Source organism: Salvelinus sp. IW2-2015, linkage group LG15 (assembly GCF_002910315.2).
Source record: "Salvelinus sp. IW2-2015 linkage group LG15, ASM291031v2, whole genome shotgun sequence".
Classification (NCBI taxonomy): domain Eukaryota; kingdom Metazoa; phylum Chordata; class Actinopteri; order Salmoniformes; family Salmonidae; genus Salvelinus; species Salvelinus sp. IW2-2015.
The window spans coordinates 2,282,108-2,308,793 of NC_036855.1; the positions used below are offsets into that span (position 1 = coordinate 2,282,108).

The 26,686-nt window shown below is 44.2% G+C and overlaps 1 protein-coding gene across 1 annotated transcript in view; it reads right to left on the reverse strand.

Moving 5' to 3' along the window:
• The window catches only part of unc5ca (unc-5 netrin receptor Ca), a 160,252-nt gene that overhangs the window by 28,786 nt on the left and 104,780 nt on the right, over positions 1–26,686 (reverse strand). The window contains 4 exon segments of the mRNA XM_024147511.2: positions 5,737–5,970; positions 9,275–9,443; positions 13,184–13,271; positions 21,050–21,397. Coding sequence (XP_024003279.2) covers positions 5,737–5,970; positions 9,275–9,443; positions 13,184–13,271; positions 21,050–21,397 — 839 coding nt within the window.

Genomic DNA, 26,686 nt, shown 5'->3' on the forward strand with positions numbered 1-26,686 from the left:
ATAAGAAAACCAAATTGACTCGCCTCTCCCTCCTCCTTCAACAACTACTGCGGTATAAGATACATATCGACTCCGCCTCTTCATCATCCTTCAACACTACTGCAGTATAAGAATATCAATTGACCCGCCTCTCCTCCTCCTTCAACAACTACTGCGGTATAAGAATACATATCGACTCCGCCTCTTCCTCATCCTTCAACAACTACTGCAGTTTAAGAATATCAATTGACTCCGCCTCTCCCCTCTCCATCAACAACTACTGCAGTTTAAGAATATCAATTGACTCCGCCTCTCCTTCCTCCTCAACAACTACTGCAGTATAAGAATTTCAATCGACTCCGCTCCTCTTAACAACTACTGCAGTATAGAATTTCAATCGACTCCGCTCTCCTCTTCAACAACTACTGCAGTATAAGAATATCAATCGACTCCGCCTCCTCCTTCAACAACTACTGCAGTATAAGAAACAACGACTCCGCCTAACTCCTTCAACAACTACTGCAGTATAAGAATTCAAGTCGACTCGCCTCCTCTTCAACAACTACTCAGTATAAGAATTTCAATCGACTCCGCCTCCTCCTTCAACAACTACTGCAGTATAAGAATTTCAATCGACTCCGCCTACTCCTTCACAACTACTGCAGATAAGAATATCAATCAACTCCGCCTACTCTTTCAACAACTACTGCAGTATAAGAATTTCAATCGACTCCGCCTCCTCCTTCAACAACTACTGCAGTATAAGAATACATATCGACTCCGCCCTTCCTCATCCTTTAACAACTACTGCAGTAAAATAATATCAATCGACTCCGCCTACTCCTTCAACAACTACTGCAGTATAAGAATTTCAATCGACCCGCCTCCTCCTTCAACACTACTGGCAGTATAAGAAATCAATCGACTCCGCCTCCTCCTCAAACAACTACTGCAGTATAAGAATTCAATCGACTCCGCCTCTCCTTCAACAACTACTGCAGTAATAAGATATCAATCGACTCCGCTACTCCTTCAACAACTACTGCAGTATAAGAATTTCAATTGACTCCGCCTCTTCCTTCAACACTACTGCAGTATAAGAATATCAATCGACTCCGCCTCCTCCTTGAACAACTACTGCAGTATAATAATTTCATTCGACTCGCCTCTTCCTTCAACAACTACTGCAGTATAAGAATATCAATCGACTCCGCCTCCTCCTTCAACAACACTCGCAGTATAGAATTTCAATCGACTCCGCCTCCTCCTCACAACTACTGCAGTATAAGAATTTCAATCGACTCCGCCTCCTCCTTCAACAACTACTGCAGTATAAGAATTTCAATCGACTCCGCCTCCTCCTTCAACAACTACTGCAGTATAAGAAACATATCGACTCCGCCTATTCCTCATCCTTTAACAACTACTGCAGTAAAATAATATCAATCGACTCCGCCTACTCCTTCAACAACTACTGCAATATAGAATACATATCGACTCCGCCTTTCCTCATCCTTCAACAACTACTGCAGTAAATAATATCAATCGACTCCGCCTACTCCTTCAACAACTACTGCAGTATAAGAATACATATCGACTCGCCTACTCTTCAACAACTACTGCAGTATGAGAATATCAATCGACTCCGCCACCTCCTTCAACAACTACTGCAGTATGAGAATATCAATCGACTCCGCCTAACTCCTTCAACACACTTGCAGTATAAGAATATCAATCGACTCCGTCGCCTCCTCATCCTCCAACAACACCAACTATAAAAAATTCCCTTTGAAAGCAAGACCAATTAAAGTTACTTTGACATATCATTAAAAACCAACCTAACATTTTGTTTTCAACTATCCTCCCTTGAAATGTTGAAACATTTGTGGAAAGAGCATTGCTTAAAAGTGGTGAGTGAGTGAGTGAACGAGCGGGGTGCACAGGTAAGCGGAAAGATAGCCTGACACCTTGGGACTCCTTGGGACTGCTAATATGGACACCGTACACAACGCACACCAATGAGAGTCATACTTTCTTTCGCTTACCTGTGCACCCCGCTCGTTCACTCACTCACTCACCCACTTTTTAAGCAATGCTCTTTCCCACAATGTTTCAACATTTCAAGGGAGGATAGTTTGAAAACAAAATGTTAGGTTGGTGTTTTTAATGATATGTCAAAGTAACTTTAATTGGTCTTGCTTTCAAAGGGAATTTTATAGTTGGTGTGTTGGAGATGAGGAGGCGACGGAGTCGATTGATATTCTTATACTGCAGTAGTTGTTGAAGGAGTAGGCGGAGTCGATTGATATTCTCATACTGCAGTAGTTGTTGAAGGAGGTGGCGGAGTCGATTGATATTCTATACTGCAGTAGTTGTTGAAGGAGTAGGCGGAGTCGATATGTATTCTTATACTGCAGTAGTTGTTGAAGGAGTAGGCGGAGTCGATTGATATTATTTTACTGCAGTAGTTGTTGAAGGATGAGGAAGAGGCGGAGTCGATATGTATTCTTATATTGCAGTAGTTGTTGAAGGAGTAGGCGGAGTCGATTGATATTATTTTACTGCAGTAGTTGTTAAAGGATGAGGAATAGGCGGAGTCGATATGTATTCTTATACTGCAGTAGTTGTTGAAGGAGGAGGCGGAGTCGATTGAAATTCTTATACTGCAGTAGTTGTTGAAGGAGGAGGCGGAGTCGATTGAAATTCTTATACTGCAGTAGTTGTTGAAGGAGGAGGCGGAGTCGATTGAAATTCTTATACTGCAGTAGTTGTTGAAGGAGGAGGCGGAGTCGATTGATATTCTTATACTGCAGTAGTTGTTGAAGGAAGAGGCGGAGTCGATTGAAATTATTATACTGCAGTAGTTGTTCAAGGAGGAGGCGGAGTCGATTGATATTCTTATACTGCGTAGTTGTTGAAGGAAGAGGCGGAGTCAATTGAAATTCTTATACTGCAGTAGTTGTTGAAGAGTAGGCGGAGTCGATTGATATTCTTATACTGCAGTAGTTGTTGAAGGAGGAGGCGGAGTCGATTGAAATTCTTATACTGCAGTAGTTGTTGAAGGAGGAGGCGGAGTCGATTGATATTCTTATACTGCAGTAGTTGTTGAAGGAGGAGGCGGAGTCGATTGAAATTCTTATACTGCAGTAGTTGTTGAAGGAGTAGGCGGAGTCGATTGATATTATTTACTGCAGTAGTTGTTAAAGGATGAGAAGAGGCGGAGTCGATATTATTCTTATACTGCAGTAGTTGTTGAAGGAGGAGGCGGAGTCGATTGAAATTCTTATACTGCAGTAGTTGTTGAAGGAGTAGGCGGAGTCGATTGATATCTTATACTGCAGTAGTTGTTGAAGGAGTAGGCGGAGTCGATTGAAATTCTTATACTGCAGTAGTTGTTGAAGGAGGAGGCGGAGTCGATTGAAATTCTTATACTGCAGTAGTTGTTGAAGGAGGAGGCGGAGTCGATTGAAATTCTTATACTGCAGTAGTTGTTGGGAGTAGGCGGAGTCGATTGATATTCTTATACTGCAGTAGTTGTTGAAGGAGGAGGCGGAGTCGATTGATATTCTTATACTGCAGTAGTTGTTGAAGGAGGAGCGGAGTCGATTGAAAATTCTTATACTGCAGTAGTTGTTGAAGGAGGAGGCGGAGTCGATTGAAATTCTTATACTGCAGTAGTGGTTGAAGGGGAGGGAGAGGCGGAGTCAATTGATATTCTTAAACTGCAGTAGTTGTTGATGGAGGAGGGAGAGGCGGAGTCAATTGATATTCTTAAACTGCAGTAGTTGTTGAAGGATGAGGAAGAGGCGGAGTCGATATGTATTCTTATACCGCAGTAGTTGTTGAAGGAGGAGGGAGAGGCGGAGTCAATTGATATTCTTATACTGCAGTAGTTGTTGAAGGATGATGAAGAGGCGGAGTCGATATGTATTCTTATACCGCAGTAGTTGTTGAAGGAGGAGGGAGAGCGGAGTCAATTGGTTTTCTTATACTGCAGTAGTTGTTGAAGGATGAGGAAGAGGCGGAGTCGATATGTATTCTTTTACCGCAGTAGTTGTTGAAGGAGGAGGGAGAGGCGGAGTCATTGAAATTCTTACTCTGCGGTAGTTGTTGAAGGATGGGGTGACATTCTAATAATGACTTTGTAAGTATTGAACATCAAGAAAGCAGTCGCTGTACAGTATTTGCAGTCTATTGTGGACCTTTTAGTACCCTTCTTTACACCAGACTAGTTAATATAGACAATGGATGTGGTTCAAATGACTCCTATTTCCTATGTACTAGTGCACTATTTTTATCCAGATCCCTATGGGCCCTAGTCAAAAGTAGGACACTATATTGGGAATGGGTGCCATTTGGAACGGGCCCTATAAAATCTAAATTGAAATGTTTGTGAGAATGTTACTAGCACAAATACTGTATAACAACCCCTAACCTCTGACCATTACAATAGCAGCAGAGGTTAGTAAAAAAAAAAAAAAATGGGGGGGGGGGGGGGCTATGATATTTATGCCCCTATTTCTCACTCATCATTATTCACAATTCGTTCAGGATTTTCCGTAATCATGGCAGCATCCACATGAATATGAAGTGTTTAGAAACATACTGTTTTCTCATTTACAACAAAAGTGACTCCAAAATTACATACATTATTTACAATTCATTTCTATTGGCAAACAAATACCTGAAACAACAACCATAACAAACAGCAAATGCATCCAACACGTTTGTAGAGTCACTATCTTGATGTAGTCATTGTGCATTATGGGACCAAATACTAACCTTTTAACTTCTTTAATACACATATAAGTGATTTTGTCCAAATACTTTTGGTCTCTTAAATTTCTAAACAGTTCCCGATAAGGATGAAATACCCTCACTTAAAGATGACAGTCTGCAATTTAACCGCATGGTCTTTGTATCATTTTAAATTCAAAGTGCTGGAGTAAAGAGCTAAAACCACACAAAAAAATATCACAATCGACTCCGCCTCCTCCTTCAACAACTACTGCAGTATAAGAATTTCAATCGACTCCGCCTCCTCCTTCAACAACTACTGCAGTATAAGAATACATATCGACTCCGCCTATTCCTCATCCTTTAACAACTACTGCAGTAAAATAATATCAATCGACTCCGCCTACTCCTTCAACAACTACTGCAATATAAGAATACATATCGACTCCGCCTCTTCCTCATCCTTCAACAACTACTGCAGTAAAATAATATCAATCGACTCCGCCTACTCCTTCAACAACTACTGCAGTATAAGAATACATATCGACTCCGCCTACTCCTTCAACAACTACTGCAGTATGAGAATATCAATCGACTCCGCCACCTCCTTCAACAACTACTGCAGTATGAGAATATCAATCGACTCCGCCTACTCCTTCAACAACTACTGCAGTATAAGAATATCAATCGACTCCGTCGCCTCCTCATCCTCCAACACACCAACTATAAAATTCCCTTTGAAAGCAAGACCAATTAAAGTTACTTTGACATATCATTAAAAACACCAACCTAACATTTTGTTTTCAAACTATCCTCCCTTGAAATGTTGAAACATTTGTGGGAAAGAGCATTGCTTAAAAAGTGGGTGAGTGAGTGAGTGAACGAGCGGGGTGCACAGGTAAGCGAAAGAAAGTATGACTTCATTGGTGTGCGTTGTGTACGGTGTCCATATTAGCAGTCCCAAGGAGTCCCAAGGTGTCAGGCTATCTTAACGCTGCCCCCGCCCCCCCACCCCCGTACCTTGAGTGCGTCCTGGGTGTCGTCCAGACAGTAGACTCTAATGTGGTACTCCAGGGTGGTGCTTGACACAGGGCCGAAGATGGCCAGTTTGAGGCGCTTGGCGGCAGCCTTGCTGACAGACTGGCCCACCAGGCAGTAGGTCCCCAGGGTCTCTGTCAGTAGATGACATGCCTCCTCATCCATCTGGATATAGCAGGGTGTGGTGAAGTTCTCCTCCCCGACCACTACCACGTCCTGAAAGGGACACACACACACACGGTTATTGTATGATGAGAGTGTCCATACAGCATGGTTTGTGTGTGTGTGTGTGTGTGTGTGTACAAACAGCACACACTGGCCAAGTCTGACCTCTCCTCTAAGTCTCCTCTTTCTTGTTCCATAACTCTGTTTACCCACACTGTGATCCTCTACCTTATTTTATCTATAATCCTTATCCTGGTGCCTACAGTACACCAGCCACACACAAACATTCATTTTCCTGCTATTATGAGGGGAGAAAAAAATGAATTAAAAGGGTTGGCAGTAAGCTTGGCCGTTAAACAGTATAACAGCAACATTAAAGCTGGTCTTTAGCCTCTTTAATAGGACCTCAGAGACAGCACCAGTCATATAATGAGAGAATAGCAAGGCAAAGGGTGGGGTACAGTACTGCATTGAAGGCTAGACTGGACGACTGTTCACTTCCATTTAGACTACAATTAACCAATGGGTTGAAGCACGGATATGTAGGGATTCTAACGCCTTCAGAATTCTCGTGGTACTGATGTGGTATTAAAACGTATAGTAAAAATTAAGCATAAAGGTCCAGCGATAGACTAGCATGCTGTCCAGGAGGTGTACTGGTACATCAAGCTGTCTGTCTCACTACAGAAACAGGAGATAGACTAGCGTCCTGTCCAGGAGGTATACTGGTAACATCAAGCTGTCTGTCTCACTACAGAAACAGGAGATAGACTAGCATGCCTGTCCAGGAGGGTGTACTGGTACATCAAGCTGTCTGTCTCACTACAGAAACAGGAGATAGACTAGAGTCCTGTCCAGGGGGTGTACTGGTACATCAAGCTGTCTGTCTCACTACAGAAACAGGAGATAGACTAGAGTCCTGTCCAGGGGGTGTACTGGTATCAAGCTGTCTGTCTCACTACAGAAAGGAGATAGACTAGCGTCCTGTCCAGGAGGTGTACTGGTACATCAAGCTGTCTGTCTCACTACAGAAACAGGAGATGACAGTGTCCTATCCAGGAGGTGTACTGTTACATCAAGCTGTTCTCTCACTACAGAAACAGGAGATAGACTAGCATCCTGTCCAGGAGGTGTACTGGTACATCAAGCTGTCTGTCTCACTACAGAAACAGGAGATAGCCTAGCATCCTGTCCAGGGGGTGAACCTTCGTCCCAGTCTGAGGTCTGGATCGCCACTGGAGCAGGTTTTCATCAAGGATCTCTCTGTACTTTGCTCCTTTCATCTTTCATTGATCCTGAATAGTCTCTTTACATTTCAATTGAGCTATACCGCAGATTGTCTGCGATACGGATTGAATCGAGCCCTTAAGTTGTCTTTTTCCATTTGACTTTTGTATCGGAGTTGTTGCTCCTTTCCACCCCCGTCACCTTCTGAAGGATGATATAGCTATAGTCTGGTATGGAAGAGGACACATTATTATGAATCAACTCAGGTCCTTTTTCTGAAATGACTATTGAGCTCCAAATCACACCTTATTTGGAGTTATGTGCCTTTTGATGAGCCGTATCAATACGAGGTTGTAGAAACCATATTGTGTGAATCAGTTATTGCTTCTAACCACAGCTGTGATTTTTCCCAGAATATAGCTGACAGGCTGTGTCCAACTCTATGGCTGTGTCCAACTCTATGGATTGCATTCTGATCTGTGGCTCAATAAACCTAAGCACCACCACACACATACTGCATGCATAATTGTGGGCAGACATTGTGTTCTGTGCGATAACAACGTGACGCCTGCAGACAGTCTTATCACAAACAGTACAAACACACCACCAATACAGGACCGGGTGGGCCTCTATCACACACACCCCACTCCTCAGAGGTAGTCTGCTCACGCTGTGAGAGAGGGAGGGAAGGAGAGAAGGAGGGAGGGAGGGATGGAGCAGAGGGAGGGCGGGATGGAACAGAGGGAGGGATGGATGGAACAGAGGGAGGGATGGATGGAACAGAGCGGAGGATGGAGAGAAGGGGGAGGGAGGGAAGGGAGAGATGGATGGAACAGAGGGGGGATGGAACATAGGAAGGGAACGGAGGGAGGGACGGAACACAGGGAGGGAGGAAGAGAGAAGGAAGGGATGGAACAGAGGGAGGGAGAAAGGGATGGAACAGAGGGAGGGAGGGAAGGGGGAATGGAAAGAAAGGGAGAGGGAGCGAGCGAGGGATGGATGATGGAACATAGGGAGGGAAAGGAGGGAGGGAACGGAGGGAGGGAGGAAGACATGGAACGGAGGGAGGGAGGAAGACATGGACAGAGGGAAGGAGGAAGGGGAGAGATGGGACAGAGGGAGGGAGGAAGACATGGAACAGAGGGAGGGAGAAGGGAGAGATGGGACAGAGGGAGGGAGGGAATGGAGGGAGGGAGAGAACGGACGGAGGGAGGGAAAGGAGGGAAGGGTGGAACAGAGGGAGGGATGGAACAGAGGGAGTGAGAGAAGGAACAGAGGAAGGGATGGAACAGAGGGATACAACAGAGGGAGGGATGGAACAGAGGGAGTGAGAGATGGAACAGAGGAAGGGATGGAACGGAGGGATGAAACAGAGGGGTGGAGGGGTGGAACTGGAGCAAATTCCTTGTGCTAACAGTTTTTCAACCATCCTGCTGGTCTAATTGAGTTTGGGTGCTGTGTTTACAGAGCCCTGCCAAGCGTGGCCCAGTCTGTCTTCTTCCCCTGCCATCACTACACTTATCCCATTCTACAAGCATGTGTCTGCATCCCAAATGGTACCCTGTATAGTCCCCTACCTTTGACCAGAGCCTGTATAGTCCCCTACCTTTGACCAGAGCCTGTATAGTCCCCTACCTTTGACCAGAGCCAGTATGGAAGAGGATGCTATTTGGGAAGCAGCCTGTCTTTATGTCGATATTGGCATGGGGGACCTCTGCAGTTCCTCTTACCCAGGAGACATGCCTGTTCCTCCAGACTATATCTTCTGTATACAATTCAACACTATGACTTCCTTGTCAACAGCAGGTAAAGTATACACATTTATGGTATATTTCATCTGACAAAGCTTCATGCCCAAAAACATTTTTCTGGCTTTTGCAAGCATGAATATTTCAGTTGTATTCTTCAATGACTAGTCCCACCCTCTCAGCTATAGGTTGTGATCCCCTGCTCAGACGTTGCATGCATCAACCAATGGTGGCGTGCGATGTCATCGACTGTGCAGTCAGGCACCAGATTGCTGATACATGTGGTTAGCTGATACGTATTGTAAAACCTGGCATACGTCTGAGCAGGGGAACATGACCTGTGACTTATACCTAAGCCTGACCATTACTAGYGTTCTCACCTCCCATTGGCCCTGATGCAGCTGGTTCTTCAACTGGATCTGCCAGACGTCTCCGTCGGCCTCGGCACAGTGATGAATGGTGAGGATGACTGGGCGGGTCAGGAGGGCCCCTGGGGGACCACAGCTCACCACGGGGCTCAACACTGTCTGAACATCCTCTACCGGTGGCCTAGAGAGCGAGAGAAGGAGAGAGAGRGAGAGATTTTAAAATCCTCCCCATTCAGGGCAAAATGTATTGTCAGTGTAGTAAACTTTTTTTTTAACAGAACCTCAACTGATGTTTGTAGATATGTGAATGTCCTTTGGTTACCGAAGTACAGTGCATTCGGAAAGTATTCAGACCCCTTGAGTTTTTCCTAATTTTGTTATGTTACAAACTTATTCTAAAATGGATTAATTCGTTTTTCCCCCTCATCTACACACATTACCCCATAATGACAAAGCAAAAAAACAAACAAAAAACAGAAATATCACATTAACATAAGTATTTACTCAGTAATTTTTTGAAGCACATTTGGCAGCGAGCCTCAAGTCTTCTTGGGTATGACGCTACAAGCTTGGCACACGTGTATTKGGGGAGGTTCTCCTATTCTTCTCTGCAAATCCTCTCAAGATCTGTCAGGTTGGATGGGGAGCGTCGCTGCACAGCTATTTTCAGGTCTCTCTAGAGATGTTTGACCAGGTTCAAGTCTGGGCTCTGGCTGGGCCACTCAAGGACATTCAGAGACTTGTCCTGAAGCCACTCCTGCGTTGTCTTGGCTGTGTGCTTAGGGTCGTTGTCCTGTTGTAAAGGGAACCTTCACCCAGGTCTGAGGGACTGGAGGTGTACTGGTACATCAAGCTGTCTGTCTCACTACAGAAACAGGAGATAGACTAGCATCCTGTCCAGGTGGTGTACTGGTATATCAAGCTGTCTGTCTCACTACAGAAACAGGAGATAGACTAAGGTTCTGTCCAGGAGGTGAACCTTTGCCCCAGTCTGAGGTCCTTATCGCTCTGGAGCAGGTTTTCATCAAGGATCTCTCTGTACTTTTCTCCGTTTATCTTTCCATCGATCCTGAATAGTCTCCCAGTCCCTGCCACTGAATAACATCCCCACAGCATGATGCTGCCACCACCATGCTTCACCGTAGGGATGGTGCCAGGTTTCCTCCAGACGTGACGCTTGGCATTCAGGCAAAATAATTCAATCTTGGTTTCATCAGACCAGAGAATCTTGTTTCTCATGGTCAGAGTCCTTTAGGTGCCTTTCAGCAAACTCCAAGCGGGCTGTCATGTGCCTTTTACTGAGGAGTGGCTTAAAGGCCGATTGGTTGAGTGCTGCAGAGATGGTTGTCCTTCTGGAAGGTTCTCCCATCTCCACAGAGGAACCCTGGAGCTCTGTGAGAGTGACCATCAGTTTGGCCGGGCGGCCAGCTCTAGGAAGAGTCTTGGTGGCTCCAAACTTCTTCCCATTGAAGAATGACGCAGGCCACTGTGTTCTTGAGGATCTTCAATGCTACAGAAATGTTTTGGTACCCTTCCCCAGATCTCTGCCTCGACACAATCCTGTCTCTGAGCTCTACGGACAATTCCTTTGATCTCATGGCTTGGTTTTTGCTCAGACATGCACTGTCAACTGTGGGACCTTACAGTGGGTATAGAAAGTCACCACCCTCTTTCAAAATGTTCACATTTTGTTGCCTTACAGCCTGAAATGAAAACACATAAAATTGGACTTTTTCCGGCGTTATTTACACACAGTAACCCACAATATTCAAAAAAAAATGTTTAACTCAAGTAAAATACGCTTTTTGGATAAGTGAACCTCCCCTTAGAATTGCGATTGCAAACTTGCTGAGGCATAACCAACCACCTTCCAGATCACAAATCAAGCTAATTGGCTTCCATCGGTGATCAATTGTAGTGACTTTGATTAGTTCAGAATAAAACCAGTTGTTCATAGAGGACTCCACTGCTTAGTACTGCAATTCAAAGCACAAGTCAGGGGATGGATATACAAATACTTCAAAGGCTTTGTCTATCCCTCAGAGCACAGTTAAGAAGTGGTTAAGGTGTATGGCACCACCCAGACCCTGTACAGATTAGGCCGTCTCTTCAACCTGGATGACCGGGCAAGGAGGAGACTGATCAGAGAGGCTACCAAGAAGCCAATGGCGACTGCGAAGGAGGCAAAGACTGGTCAATGTGTGCATGTGACCACAATATCACAAGCGTTCCACAAATCTGGCCTCTATGAGAGGTGGCAAGAAAAAAAAACACTCCTCAAAAAAAGCCACTATCAAGTCTCGTTTGAGCTTTGCCAAAAAGCACATTGTAGATTCTGAGGCCAAGTGGCAAAAGGTGCTGTGGTCAGATGAGACCAAAATTGACCTTTTTGTCCTGAACGTAAAACGATATGTCTGGCGAAAACCCAATATATTTTTCCACCCAAAGAACACCATGCCTACAGTAAAGCATGGCGGTGGCAGCGCCCTGTTGTGGGGTGTTTCTCTTCGTCAGGGACTGGATAAGATAGAAGGGAAAATGGAAAGTGCAAAATACCGACAGATTCTGGTCCTTGAGTGGCCTAGTCAGATCCCCGACGTAAATCCCATCAAGAATCTGTGGAATGACTTGATGAGTACAGTCCATGAGCTGTCACCATACAATTTGACTGAGCTTCAACAATTCTGCAAGGAAGAATGGGCAAATATTGCACAGTCTAGGTGTGCAAAGTTAGTAGAGACGTATTCAAAGAGACTCATGGCTGTAATTCAAGCAAAAGGTGGTTCCACCAAGTATTAACTCAGGGGGGTGTTCACTTATCCAAATAGGGTATTTTACTTTTTTAATTGTAGTTAATTTTCAGAGTTTTTTTGAATTTTCTTTTCACTTGGATATTCTGGSTTACTGTCTGTAAATATAGCCAGAAAAAAGTCTGATTTAATGTGTTTTCATTTCAGACTGTAAGGCAACAAAAGGTGAACATTTTGAAAGGGGGTGGTGACTTTCTATACCCACTGTAGACAGTTGTGTTTTTCTAAATCATGTCCAATCAATTGAATTTACCACAGGTGGACACCAATCAAGTTGTAGAAACATCTCTAGGATGCACCTGAGCTCAATGTCAAGTCTCATAGCAAAGGGTCTGAATATTTATGTAAATACGGTATCTGCTTTTTATTTTTAATACATTTGCAAACATTTCTGTTTTCTGTTTGTGATTATGGGGTGTAGATTGGTGAGGAACACATGCAATTTAATACATTTTAGAATAAGGCTGTAACGTAACAAAATGTGGAAAAAGWCCCCTAGTCTGATTATTTTCCGAATGCACTGTATACACACAGCACCTTTTCTATTACATTTCTCTTGAGTAGTGTACAAAATGTCTCAAATATGATTGGTACTGAAAATCTGTCTTTTATCTGGGTAATACTGGGACTGGTATCATTGGCGGTGGGTAAGAATACAGGGGCTTAGCTGGTATGAAGCTGCAGGGAGGCAGGCTGACAGAACAGCCAGGCAGGAAGGCAGGCAGGCTGACAGAACAGCTAGGCAGGGAGGCAGGCTGACAGAACAGCCAGGAAGGCAGGCTGACAGAACAGCCAGGAAGGCAGGCTGACAGAACAGCCAGGAAGGAAGGAAGGCAGGCTGACACAACAGCCAGGCAGGAAGGCTGACAGAACAGCTAGGCAGGAAGGCAGGCAGGCTGACAGAACAGCCAGGCAGGAAGGCAGGCAGGCTGACAGAACAGCCAGGCAGGAAGGCAGGCAGGCTGACAGAACAGCCAGGCAGGAAGGCTGACAGAACAGGCTGACAGGAAGGCAGGCAGGCTGACAGAATAGGCTGATAGGAAGGCAGGCAGGCTGACAGAATAGGCTGACAGGAAGGCCCTGGTGCTGCTGCTGTGCTAATGGAGCTCACCTCATGCTGTCCTTCCTGTGCACCGTCACGTACATCTCATACACACGACCCTGAGGAACAGCACCCGCTGGCACCAGCAAGCTCACACCTGCAGGAGGGAGGGAGGAAGGAGGAGAGTGAGGGAGGGAGAGAGAGCGAGAGCACGAAGAGAGAGGGAAAGGGAGAAAGAGCGAGAACGCGGAGAGAGGGGGAGAAAGAGCGAGATCGTGGAGAGAGCGAGAACGCAGAGAGAGAGCAAGAAAAGGAGCGAGAGGGAGCGAGAAAGAGTGAGAGAAGGAGATAGAGAGAGCGAGAGAAGGATAGAGAGGGAGAGAGAGTAAGAGAAGGAGAGGGAGAAAGAGAGAAAGCACAAGTCAGGTCAGTAAGTCACACCGCAGGCTGTACTCCTGAAAACAACACAGACTGGGCTGGGTGAGAGGCACACATCCACATCAACTATATACCCACACCCCCACATTAAATATCTCAAGTGGCCAACAAAACAGGCCTCCTCTTGGTCCCAGTAGCCACTTATCAGGCTTTTAGCCTGTGTCTGTGATTTGGACTCATTTGGACACAAGGCTGTTTCCTATGTGACTGTTCCTCCTCTTGGTCCAAGTAGCCACTTATCAGGCTTTTAGCCTGTGTCTGATTTGCACTCATTTGGACACAGGGCTGTTTCCAATGTGACTGTTTACTGTGTTCAGTCCCTCCAGCAGGGAGTGAGGCTCTCATCCAATCACTAATTCCCCGCGTCGCTGTGGGGAGCGCTCCAGAGGGTGACATTTGCACTGTTCCCCTGTGCCTCCAGCCAAACACTTACTACAACTAAAGGGGAACTAAAGTGTCAGTGAGTGGGAACACAAGGAACACTTCAAGCCAAGAAGAAAGGACACTAGGCTGTGGCATGTGTTGACAAAGCTGCACAGGAGAACAGAGGTTCAATTAAACCCCTACATCAATACTGCTGGCCAGCTTGATCAGGCTCTTATGTGGAAGTATGACTGCATATCATGTTGGGTAACACTTTACATTACGATGCTCTGAAACCTGTGTAGTAACACTGTACTTACACCAAAATGTAACACATATATATATATATTTAAGCAATAAGGCACGTCGGGGTGTGGTAACAACCAATATACCACAAACCCCCGAGGAGCCTTATTGCTATTATAAACTGATTTATCATCACTAGGAGCAATTAACCAAATACTATGTCACAACAATGTTATTACTGTAGTAATTAGGCGACATTGTTACAACACAGGCAGAGCAACCTCATGTCAAGTRTTCTAGAACAGTTGTCTATGCCCRTTACTGGACATCGAATGTAACGCAATGAGTGTTCTCTCTTCTCTGTCCCCAAGGTAGGTCTGGGGAACAGCTCCCAAACTGCCTATCACTTACCATTATAACATGACTAAAACTAACTCAAACACGACACTAAAGGGACAAACCGGATTGAATCATCACATTCATTGTGTTTAATCAACTCCAAGCCACAATCCCATTTCCTTGGCCCTAATCGGAGCTAATACTCTAATGGCCCAGGCGTGGGCAGCCCCTAGGAACCCTCTATAAGTGGACTGTATTTCATCTCCCCAAGATTCCACAGTCATGTATGTCTGAATCCCAAATGGACTCCCGTTGCAATGAGCATGAGCCGGGATCTGCCGCAGTTAGCATTAGTGCTAGGATTTTTTTTAAATACAAGTGCACCCCTTTGGGGTCCCCAGGACCAGAACCAGGACAAGGACCAGGACCGGAACAAGACCAGAACCAGGGACAAGGACCGGAAACAGGACCAGAACCAGGACCAAAATCAGGACCAGAACAGGCCGGAACCAGGACCAGAATCAGGACCAGAACCAGGACCAGGACCGGAACCAGAACCAGGACCGGAACCAGGACCAAAATCAGGACCAGAACCAGGCCAGGGCCGGAACCAGGACCAGAATCAGGACCGGAACCAGGACCAGAATCAGGACCAGGCTGGAACCAGGACTAAGAATCAGGACCAGAACCAAGACCAGAATCAGGACCAGAACCAGGACCAGAACCAGGACCAAAACCAGGACCAAGAACCAGGACCAGAACCAGGACCAGGAAACAATGTTACGGTAAATGATCACGACAGACTATCAATAACATGCAATATAGTAGGCTCGTGAATGAGTCTACTACAGTAAAGTGATCAGGACAGACTATCAATAACATCCAATATAGTAGGCTACGTGAATGAGTCTACTACAGTACAGTGATCAGGACAGACTATCAATAACATCCAATATAGTAGCTACGTGAATGAGTCTACTACAGTAAGTGATCAGGACAGACTATCAATAACATCCATATAGTAGGCTACGTGAATGAGTCTACTACAGTAAAGTGATCAGGACAGACTATCAATAACATCCAATATAGTAGGCTACGTGAATGAGTCTACTACAGTAATGATCAGGACAGACTATCAATAACATCCAATATAGTAGGCTACGTGAATGAGTCTACTACAGTAAAGTGATCAGGACAGACTATCAATAACATCCAATATAGTAGGCTACGTGAATGAGTCTACTACAGTAAAGTGATCAGGACAGACTATCAATAACATCCAATATAGTAGGCTACGTGGAATGAGTCTACTACGTAAAGTGATCAGGACAGAACTATCAATACCATCCAATATAGTAGGCTACGTGAATGAGTCTACTACAGTAAAGTGATCAGGACAGACTATCAATAACATCCAATTTAGTAGGCTACGTGAATGAGTCTACTACAGTAAAGTGATCAGGACAGACTATCAATAACATCCAATATAGTAGGCTACGTAATGAGTCTACTACGGCAGTGATCAGGACAGACTATCAATAACATCCAATATAGTAGGCTACGTGAATGAGTCTACTACAGTACAGTGATCAGGACAGGATCATAACATCCAATATAGTAGGCTACGTGAATGAGTCTACTACAGTAAAGTGATCAGGACAGACTATCAATAACATCCAATATAGTAGGCTACGTGAATGAGTCTACTACAGTAAGTGATCAGGACAGACTATCAATAACATCCAATATAGTAGGCTACGTGAATGAGTCTACTACAGTAAAGTGATCAGGACAGACTATCAATAACATCCAATATAGTAGGCTACTGAATGAGTCTACTACGTACGTGATCAGGACAGACATCAATAACATCATATAGTAGCTACGTGAATGAGTCTACTACAGTAAAGTGATCAGGCAGACTATCAATAACATCCATATAGTAGGCTACGTGAATGAGTCTACTACGGTACAGTGATCAGGACAGACTATCAATAACATCCATATAGTAGGCTACGTGAATGAGTCTACTACAGTAAAGTGATCAGGACAGACTATCAATAACATCCAATATAGTAGGCTACGTGAATGAGGCTACTACGTACAGTGATCAGACAGACTATCAATAACATCCAATAGTAGGCTACGGAATGAGTCTCTACTACGTACAGTGATCAGGACAGACTATCAATAACATCCAATATAGTAGGCTACGTGAATGAGTCTACTACGGTACAGTGAGCTGACGCAGTACTGGCAACATGGCAACTGTTACACCTCAGTCAGCTACAGTTACCTCTCAATGTGCTTCCGAAACAGTGGCTGATTAGCTTGACATGTCTCCAGCCAGCTATCGGCTTTCATGTCATTCATTAACAGGTTGCCATGTTCTCCATCTGCTGGCAAACCCGTCACTCCCTTTGAATTAGCTCTTCCATTCATCACCTCGGGATGGGGAGGAATTCCTCCTGACACAGAGATTTATGTGCAGTTTTGACATTGCATTGAGAATGAATGGTGGTGCCATACAGCCTTGCTGTCTGCAGCTGCTGAGAGCAGAGAATAGCATACAGGTGCCAAAGAGGAGGTAAGTCAGTTATGCAGCCTGCTGCAATATCACCAACCTGAAACTCTGTCAACACGCTGGCAATTCAATACAGTACTGAAACACTCAACAAACAGTCACATATACGAACGATCAATCTATACAGTACTAACCAGTCAATACAATGATAACACTCAACGAACTGGTCAATTCAATACAGACTGAAACACCTAACGAACTGTCAGTTCATACAGTACTGAAACACTCAACGAACTGTCAATCAATACAGTACTGAAACACCAACGATGTCAGTTCGAAGATACAATGAACTGCATAACTGAAACACTCAACGAACTGTCAGTTCAATACCGTACTGAAACACTCAACGAACTGTCAGTTCAATACAGTACTGAAACACTCAACGAACTGTCAGTTCAATACAGTACTGAAACACTCAACGAACTGTCAGTTCAATACAGTACTGAAACACTCAACGAACTGTCAGTTCAATACAGTACTGAAACACTCAACGAACTGTCAGTTCAATCAGTACTGAAACACTCAACGAACTGTCAGTTCAATACAGTACTGAAACACTCAACGAACTGTCAGTTCAATACAGTACTGAAACACTCAACGAACTGTCAGTTCAATACAGTACTGAAACACTCAACGAACTGTCAGTTCAATACAGTACTGAAACACTCAACGAACGTCAGTTCAATACAGTATGAAACACTCAACGAACTGTCAGTCATACAGTACTGAACACTAACAACTGTCAGTCATACAGTATGAAACACTCAACGAACTGAGAGAAACAGTAATGGCGTGTTTTTGTAGGCACTAACTCCGCCATGGTTCGTTGGTCAAAGCCTATGAGAAAAATGAATGGCGTTTTGGGATAAACGCTGAAAATAAGGTCCTTGGTAAAAACAGGCTTAGGAGATCTTCTACATTTTGTTCTATGAGATAATCTTCATCAGTCACTTTTTGCGTATTTTGAAGAATTTATGTAATAACAAAAACACAAAAACTTCATAATTCATAAAGGTCATGTAGACTGTAGACTGCTATTACCTCAGAACAAAACATAAAGGTCATGTTAACTGACTGCTATTATCTCAGAACAAAACATAAAGGCTTCATAATTCATAAAGGTCATGTAGACTGTAGACTGCTATTACCTCAGAACAAACATAAGGTCATGTAGACTGTAGATGCTATTACCTCAGAACAAAACATAAAGACTTCATAATTCATAAAGGTCATGTTAACTGACTGCTATTACCTCAGAACAAAACATAAAGGCTTCATTATTCATAAAGGTCATGTTAACTGACTGCTATTACCTCAGAACAAAACATAAAGACTTCATAATTCATAAAGTCATGTTTAACTGACTGCTTTACCTCAGAACAAAACATAAAGACTTCATATTCATAAAGGTCATGTTAACTGACTGCTATTACCTCAGAACAAAACATAAAGGCTTCATAATTCATAAAGGTCATGTTAACTGACTGCTATTACCTCAGAACAAAACATAAAGCTTCATAATTCATAAAGGTCATGTTAACTGACTGCTATTACCTCAGAACAAACATAAAGGCTCATATTCATAAAGGTCATGTTAACTGACTGCTGTTATCCCAGAACAATACGTGTAAGATTCTCTAAGCCGTGTTAACTCAGACCTAATTCCTGAACAAACCAGAGTAACTTATTTCCGGGTTTTAGGACTACAAGCTGGCAAGCTCTATACTATCAACAAACTGTCCATTCAATACTGAAATACTGTCAATGAACTGATGAGTGGTATCTCAACTGGTATCTAAGAGTTAGAGAGCGTGTCCTTAATGAGAGAAAATAGGCACTGACAGGGGGCGGCATGGAGGCATGATGGCAGGTGGCATGATGACAGGGGTGACACGATGGCAGGGTGTGGCATGGAGGATGGCATGATGACAGGGTGCACGATGGCAGTGGCAAGGTGGTTGCATGCAGGGTGGCATAATGGCAGGTGGCAGGTGCAGGGTGGTGGCATGGCAGGGTGCATGATGACAGGGTGGTGGCATGGCAGGGTGGCATGATGGCAGGGTGACAGGGTGGTGGCATGGCAGGTGGCATGGTGGCATGCAGAGTGGCATGATGACAGGGTGGTGCATAGCAGGGTGGCATGATGGCAGGGTGTTGATGTGGCACGGTGGCATGATGGCAGGGTGGTGCATGGCAGAGTGCATGATGACAGGGTGGCAGGGTGGTGGCATGCAGGGTGGCAGGGTGATATGTGGCAGGGTGGCATGGATGACAGGGTGGCATGATGCAGGGTGGCATGGTGCAGCGTGGCATAATAGCAGGTGGCATGCTGGCAGGGTGGTGGGCAAGAGTCTCACAGGCCTTTATACACTATGCTATTTGATGTGGAGAAGATAGAATCACAATAATCACACACTCATAGTGAGTCCTAAACCAGATCCATTAGAAGGTCTAGAATAGAAGCTTCATTTTACAGTACTTAAAGAACAACAGAAAACAGTACGCCTGATTGACACTTATGGCAAACTGTACTGAACTGAGCTGTACTGGGCTGGCCTGTATCTACACATCCACCTGTTATGAAGTGTGACTCAGTCATTAGTATTGGGCTCAGAGAAATGACAGTACCACTGGCCTTCTGCATCGCTTACTCTGAGGGTTAGGCTGGGTATGCTGTAAAGCACTAACTGTTGATGTAAAAAAGTTGATCATATATTCTGATGCCTAGACACCTTACCTCTATAGATATCTAACCATAACCACTCCAGTATCCCTGCATATTGTAAATATGGTATGCAGCCGACCATGGAACTGAACCCGGTATATAACTACTGACCCTGGAAACTGACCCTGTATATAGCTACGACCCTGGTACTGACCCTGTATAGCTACGACCCTGAACTGACCCTGTATTTAGCTACTGACCCTGGAACTGTCCCTGTATTTAGCTACTGACCCTGGAACTGACCCTGATACTGATCTGGTACTGACTCTGTATTTAGCTATACTGACCCTGAACTGTCCCTGTATTTAGCTACTGACCCTGGAACTGACCTGTATTTAGCTACTGACCCTGGAACTGTCCCTGTATTAGCTATGACCCTGGTACTGCCCTGATACTGACCCTGTTATAGCTACTGACCTGGAACTGACCCTGTATTTAGCTACTGACCCTGAGTACTGACCCTGATACTGACCCTGTATAGCGTACTGACCCTGGAACTGACCCTGTATATTTAGCTACTGACCCTGGAACTGTCCCTGTATTTAGTTACTGACCCTGGAACTGACCCTGTATATAGCGACTGACCCTGGAACTGACCCTGTATATAGCAACTGACCCTGGAACTGACCTGTATATATATCACTGACCCTGGACTGACCCTGTATTTAGCGCTGAACCCTGGAACTGACCCTGTATTTAGCGTACTGACCTGGAACTGACCTTGTATTTAGCTACTGACCCTGGAACTGTCCCTGTATATAGTACTGACCCTGGAACTGTCCCTGTATATAGGTACTGACCCTGGAACTGACCCTGTATTTAGCTATATACTGTATCCTGCCTTAACTGACCCTGTATTTAGCTTACTGACCCTGGAACTGACCCCTGTATTTAGCTACTGACCGGAACTGTCCCTGTATATAGCTACTGACCCTGGAACTGACCCTGTATTTAGCTACTGACCCTGGAACTGCCTGTATTTAGCTATTACTGACCCTGGTACTGAACCCTGTATTTCAGCTACTGACCCTGGAAACTGTCCCTGTATATAGTTACTTACTTTCTAGTGTTCTTCTGATATATTTCTCGTGTGTCTTTGTCCTATTTGACTTTTTTATAAATGTTTTATTGTACTACTGCATTTTTGGGAAAGAGCAAGAAAAGGCATTTCACTGTACTAGTGCACGTGACAAACACTTGAAACAGGGCTTGATAAAAATAAATTTGATTGATTGAGTACCTGAGTTGGGCACAATGAGGTGTCCTCCCTGGGAGTTGAAGGATCCTGCGGCGGTGCAGGAGGGGTCTCGGGTCCGAGCCAGGCTCTGGTTACGCAGGTTCATGTTCTCACTGTCGAGCAGGGACTGGGTGACCTTAGGGGACAGCTTGGAGGCAAAGTCAGACAGGTCTTCCGARGGAGTGACCAGGCCAGAGGAGTTGTACACCTTGATCTTCAGGTTGGGCAGGGGGTCCAGGAGGGGCGAGTTGGTCATGGGTATCTTGTCGGACACGTCATGCAGGGCGTAGACGGGGCCGCGGTACATGGCCGCAGCGTTGGTCAGGTCCGGGGGAGCGGTCARCAAATCAGCTGGGGGTCAGAGGTCAGCGATGATTGGATAATACGTTTTGTCAAATTCCAAATTTACCTTTAACAAAATGTGTTATTTAGCCGTGTAAATCAATAACAAATTATGTTCACAATAATAACCTGGTTGATCAAGAGCAGACTGCATCAGGAAGTCTGTACCATAGGTTTATATTTAGGAATTATTGTCTCAAAATGKCTAATCACACAATGGGTCAAATGATTCAGTTACATTACTTTACAAGACTTATTGGATGAGGCATTTTCTGTACAGGGGACTTTTATTAAGAGCCCCGACACTGATTGCTAATTAATATGCAGCTCGTTAGCATGCCACAACAGACACACCTGCTCTGAATGTGGCAGTTGATTACGCTCTGGGTTAAAGTTTCCCCTAGGTACAGATCTAGGATTAGCTTCCCCTCCTCTCATGCTAACATTAACCATTAGTGAACATCTAATCAAATGGCTACCCAGACTATTTGCATTGCCACCCGCCCCCACCCCCTCTTCTACGCTGCTGCTACTCTCTGTTATTATCTATGCATAGTCACTTTAATAACTCTACCTACATGTACATATTACCTCAATTACCTCAACACCGGTGCCCCAGCACATTGACTCTGTACCGGTACCCCCTGTATATAGCCCCGCTATTGTTATTTACTGCTGCTCTTTAATTATTTGTTATTTTTATCTCTTACTTTTTTTTAGGTATTTTCTTAAAACTGCATTGTTGGTTATGGGCTTGTAAGTAAGCATTTCACAGTAAGGTCCACACCTGTTGTATTGGGGGTGCATGTGACAAATAACATTTGATTTGATTTAGTGGTGAAAATGCAAAACGGACCTAAGATCAGCATCTAGGGGCAACTTCATCCTACACTGTTAAACCTGAAAAAGCAGAGCCTCCATAAGAGGGCTTCCATCTTTTATCTACTTCAYCTGTGGTACAGTATATGGAACACACTTGCAGGTTCAACATAATTGTTTTCATTGAAATACAATAGTTGCTCTTGAATGAGATTGCCTAACTCAGTGGAACCAATGGAATAGTCCCAAAGGTGCAAACTCCGACCATGAGGCACTACAGAGACTTGATGAAACACTGAAAGCATTAGAAACCAGGTATGATCTCATAAAGCACTGAACATTCGTTGAACATCAATTCCTTTGTCTGAGTCTGTTAGTGTATGGTTCCATCCATCATCTTTGKCAAGATACGGACAAAAGACGCGGGAAGCATACCAAATAGCACCCTATTCCCTATGTAGTGCACTGCTTCCATATGGGCCCTGGTGAAAAGTAGTGCACTACATAGGGAATAGGGTGCCATTTGGGACGTARCAACTAATCATCCTGTTTCCATTCACAGTAGGAGCTCGTCCACTACTTTAGTTTGTTTGTGAAACCCTGCACACCGATTGACCCTCACCATCCCTCCCCATCCTCTCTTACTCTCCTTCCTCACCATCCCTCCCTCACCATCCCTCTCTTACTCTCCTTCCTCACCATCCCTCCCTCACCATCCCTCCCTCTCTTAATCTCCTCCCTCACCAGCCCTCCCTCCTCCCTCCTTACTCTCCTCCCTCACCAATCCTCCCCTCCTCCCTCACCCTCACCATCCCACCACTCTTCCCTCCCTTACTCTCCTCTCTCCACCATCCCTCTCCTTCCCTCACAATCCCTCCCCTCCCCCCCCCTCCCTTACTCTCCGCGCTCCCTCACCATCCTCCCCTCCCATCCTCTCTCCCCTCACCTCCTCCTTTGTTTGTCCCTCCCTCTCTCATTTGCCTCCCTCACTTCCTCCTCAATATCCCTGCCTTCTGTCCTCTCCTTCACCATCATTCTGTCTCTGTACTCCTCCAACCAGCTCATCTTCCGCCAATTCACACCCACTGAAATGTAATAACAGGCAACAGCTGCCAAGTGCTTGATGGAAGAGGAAGGCGAAAAAGGAATTCTTTATTAATATTAACCTAAGATGAGCCTTCACCAGCGGATTGACATCCTGATGGTCTGCTGATGAAATGTCACCCGGCCCTCACACACACACACACACACACACACACACACACACACACACACACACACACACACACAACACACACACACACACACACACACACACAATGCGCTGCCGACCAAATTGCATTCCTTCTCAGATCCTCCACTTTTCATTCACATCTGATTTGAATGTTTAATCCGGCCTCTGTCTTCTTCTTCTCTCTCCGTAAAGACCAGGCAGGCAACCAGCAGGCAAAGTTCACAGCGGTGGACTACAGAAGCTTCAGTCTAGACGTAAAGGCCACCTTTAGACCAGTGGAGGGTGAGGGAGAGTCTGGGATTAATAACACAAAGCTGCATGGTTGGTCTCCGACATCTTTTAAATCCTGATCTAATGAGAATTGCCTGTATGCTGATGAAGGTCACTACTGGTGAAGTCTGGTGTGTATCACGTGGTTGTCTGTACCGGTGAGGTCTGGTGTTATCACGTGTTGTCCGTGTACCGTTGAGGTTTGGTGTTATCACGTGTTGTCTTACCGTGAGGTCTGGTGTGTATCACGTGTTGTCTGTACCAGTGAGGTCTGGTGTTATCACGTGCTGTCTGTACCAGTGAGGTTCTGGTGGTTAATCACGTGTTGTCTGTACGCAGTGAGGTTGGTGTTATCACGTGCTGTCTGTACCCAGTGAGGCTTTGGGTTAGTCACGTGTTGTCTGTACCAGTGAGGTTTGTGTTATCACGTGTGGTCTGTACCGGTTGAGGTCGTGTGTATCACCGTGTTGTCTGTACCAGTGAGGTTTGGTGTTTATCCACGTGCTGTCCTGTACCAGTGAGTCTGGTGTTATCACTTGTGTCTGTAACCAGTGAGGTTTGGTTTATTCACGTGTGTCTTGTACCAGTGAGGTCTGGTGTTATCACGTGGTCAACGTAGTTTTGTTCAGTGTCTGTACAGTGAGGTTTGGTGTTATCACGTGCGTTCTGTTACCATGAGGTTGTGTTATCACGTGTTGTCTGTACCAGTGAGGTTTGGTGTTATCACGTGCTGTCTGTACCAGTGAGGTCTGGTGTTATCACTTGTTGTCTGTACCGGTGAGGTCTGGTGTTATTGTGTGTTGTCTGTACCGGTGAGGTCTGGTGTTATTGTGTGTTGTCTGTACCGGTGAGGTCTGGTGTTATTGTGTGTTGTCTACAATGGCAGAGGAAAACTTGGATGGTTGTGGCATAGCTACAGTACTGGAGCATCAGGAAGTCTATACCATAGAAATAGATTTGCTAGAATGGACATTACCTTTCAAGATAATGATATGTGGTTGGTGGACCGGTGCGGCGGCCATATTGACTGTACATCAACAGGAGAAATGGCTGTGGTCAGAGGTGCTTTGGGGCCATTTCTATGGTCTGTACCGTCCCTCAACAGGATGGAAGGAAAGAGGAAAGTCTATAAGAAATGACTAACGTTGAGTATCTGGACTGGAGAGGGAAACATCTTGATGTTATCAGGGAAACAGAAAGCCATGATAGGAGAAGGACGTATTTTACTTTCTCCGGGWGGCTAAGGATAAAGTGTATATATTGCATCAGATAAACAATTTCTACACTCTCAGCAGCACTCATCATATACATGTTTTACTCTACAAAAAGAGCTAACTAAGATAATGATTACAGCCATGATGAAATTATGGGTCTTAATTATGGTTACATTAGTGTATATCTAGATTAAATGAGCAGTTAACTAGCAATTCATATTCTTATTAACATACTGAARCACACTGTTTTACTACATATCACGCTGTCTGAAGAATTATAGCACTTTATTTTACTGTACTGTCCTCACTAGCCTTCAGCTGGTGTCTAATAGGACATTTTGGCTTCAAAAACCTCTGCACACAATTGGTAACTACCTAGTACCAAATGGTGCTTGGTGTGGTTGATTTAATGAACCCCCCCCCCATATAGTAATTCATACAGTGTAACAGTGTTGTAGTACTCGAGGACAAGACTCAGACTTAATTCAGACTCAAGTCAAGATTTCCATGACGCCGACTCGGACCAATGGTGATTCGGACATGGACTCAACCGGTTATGACTTTGTTGTCAGAAAAATATATTTTGCATAATTCAACATACTAGCTGCAGCAGCAAATGTTACATAGCTGTATTATCTAATTAGCCTTACAACACTAATGAAAAGTAGCTTGTGAGCAGGGTTAGGGAGTAACGGATAACATGTAATCTGTTACATGTAAGGGATTACAAATAAATGGCAACTGTAATCCGTTACGTTACAAGATAAAATATTGTAATCAGATTACAGATATTTTTGAAAAACTAAATGATTAYTTCGAAGATTACTTTTAAATTCAGAAAGGATGTTTTCTCAATGACATTCAAATCAGCATTGAAAAAAGGCAAACATTTTAATTTGTTCCACCTGAGCGAGTCTGACCACAAGTCAGAGACCACTATGATGACACACTAAATGTGTTTGATGAATCGCGGGAAAAGAGCAGGAATGGGCTTTGTAGGCTACAGTCCAAGCTATGTCTTCCAATGGTGCAACTGCTGTAATGTAAAAGTAACTGAATGTAATCAGATTACAATTTTGGACAGGTAACTAGTAACTGTAACAGATTACATTGAGAAAGAAACTTACACTAGGGACTTGGAACTCAACTCGGACTTGAGTCCGAGGAGGTTTGGTAGTATATATGACCCATATTTTACTAAGAAATACATGGTAAGATTACCATATATTACTAAGAAATTACATGGTGTATAGATTACCCATATTTACTAAGAAATTATATGGTATAGATGACCCATTTTACTAAGAAATACATGGTAAAGATTACCCATATTTACTAAGAAAGTACATGGTATAGATTACATATTTACTAAGAAATTACATGGTATAGATTACCCATATTTACAAGAAATGACATGGTATAGATTACCCATACTAACTAAGAAATGACATTGTATAGATTACCCATATTTACTAAGAAATGGCATAGTATAGATTACCCATACTAACTAAGAAATGACATGGTATAGATTACCCATATTTACTAAGAAATGACATGGTATAGAATACCCATACTAACTAAGAAATGACATGGTATAGGAATACCATACTAACTAGAAAATGACATGGTATATACCCATACTAACTAAGAAATGACATGGTATAGATTACCCATACTAACTAAGAAATTACATGGTATAGAAATACCCATACTAACTAAGAAATGCATGGTATAGATTACCCATACTAACTAAGAAATGAC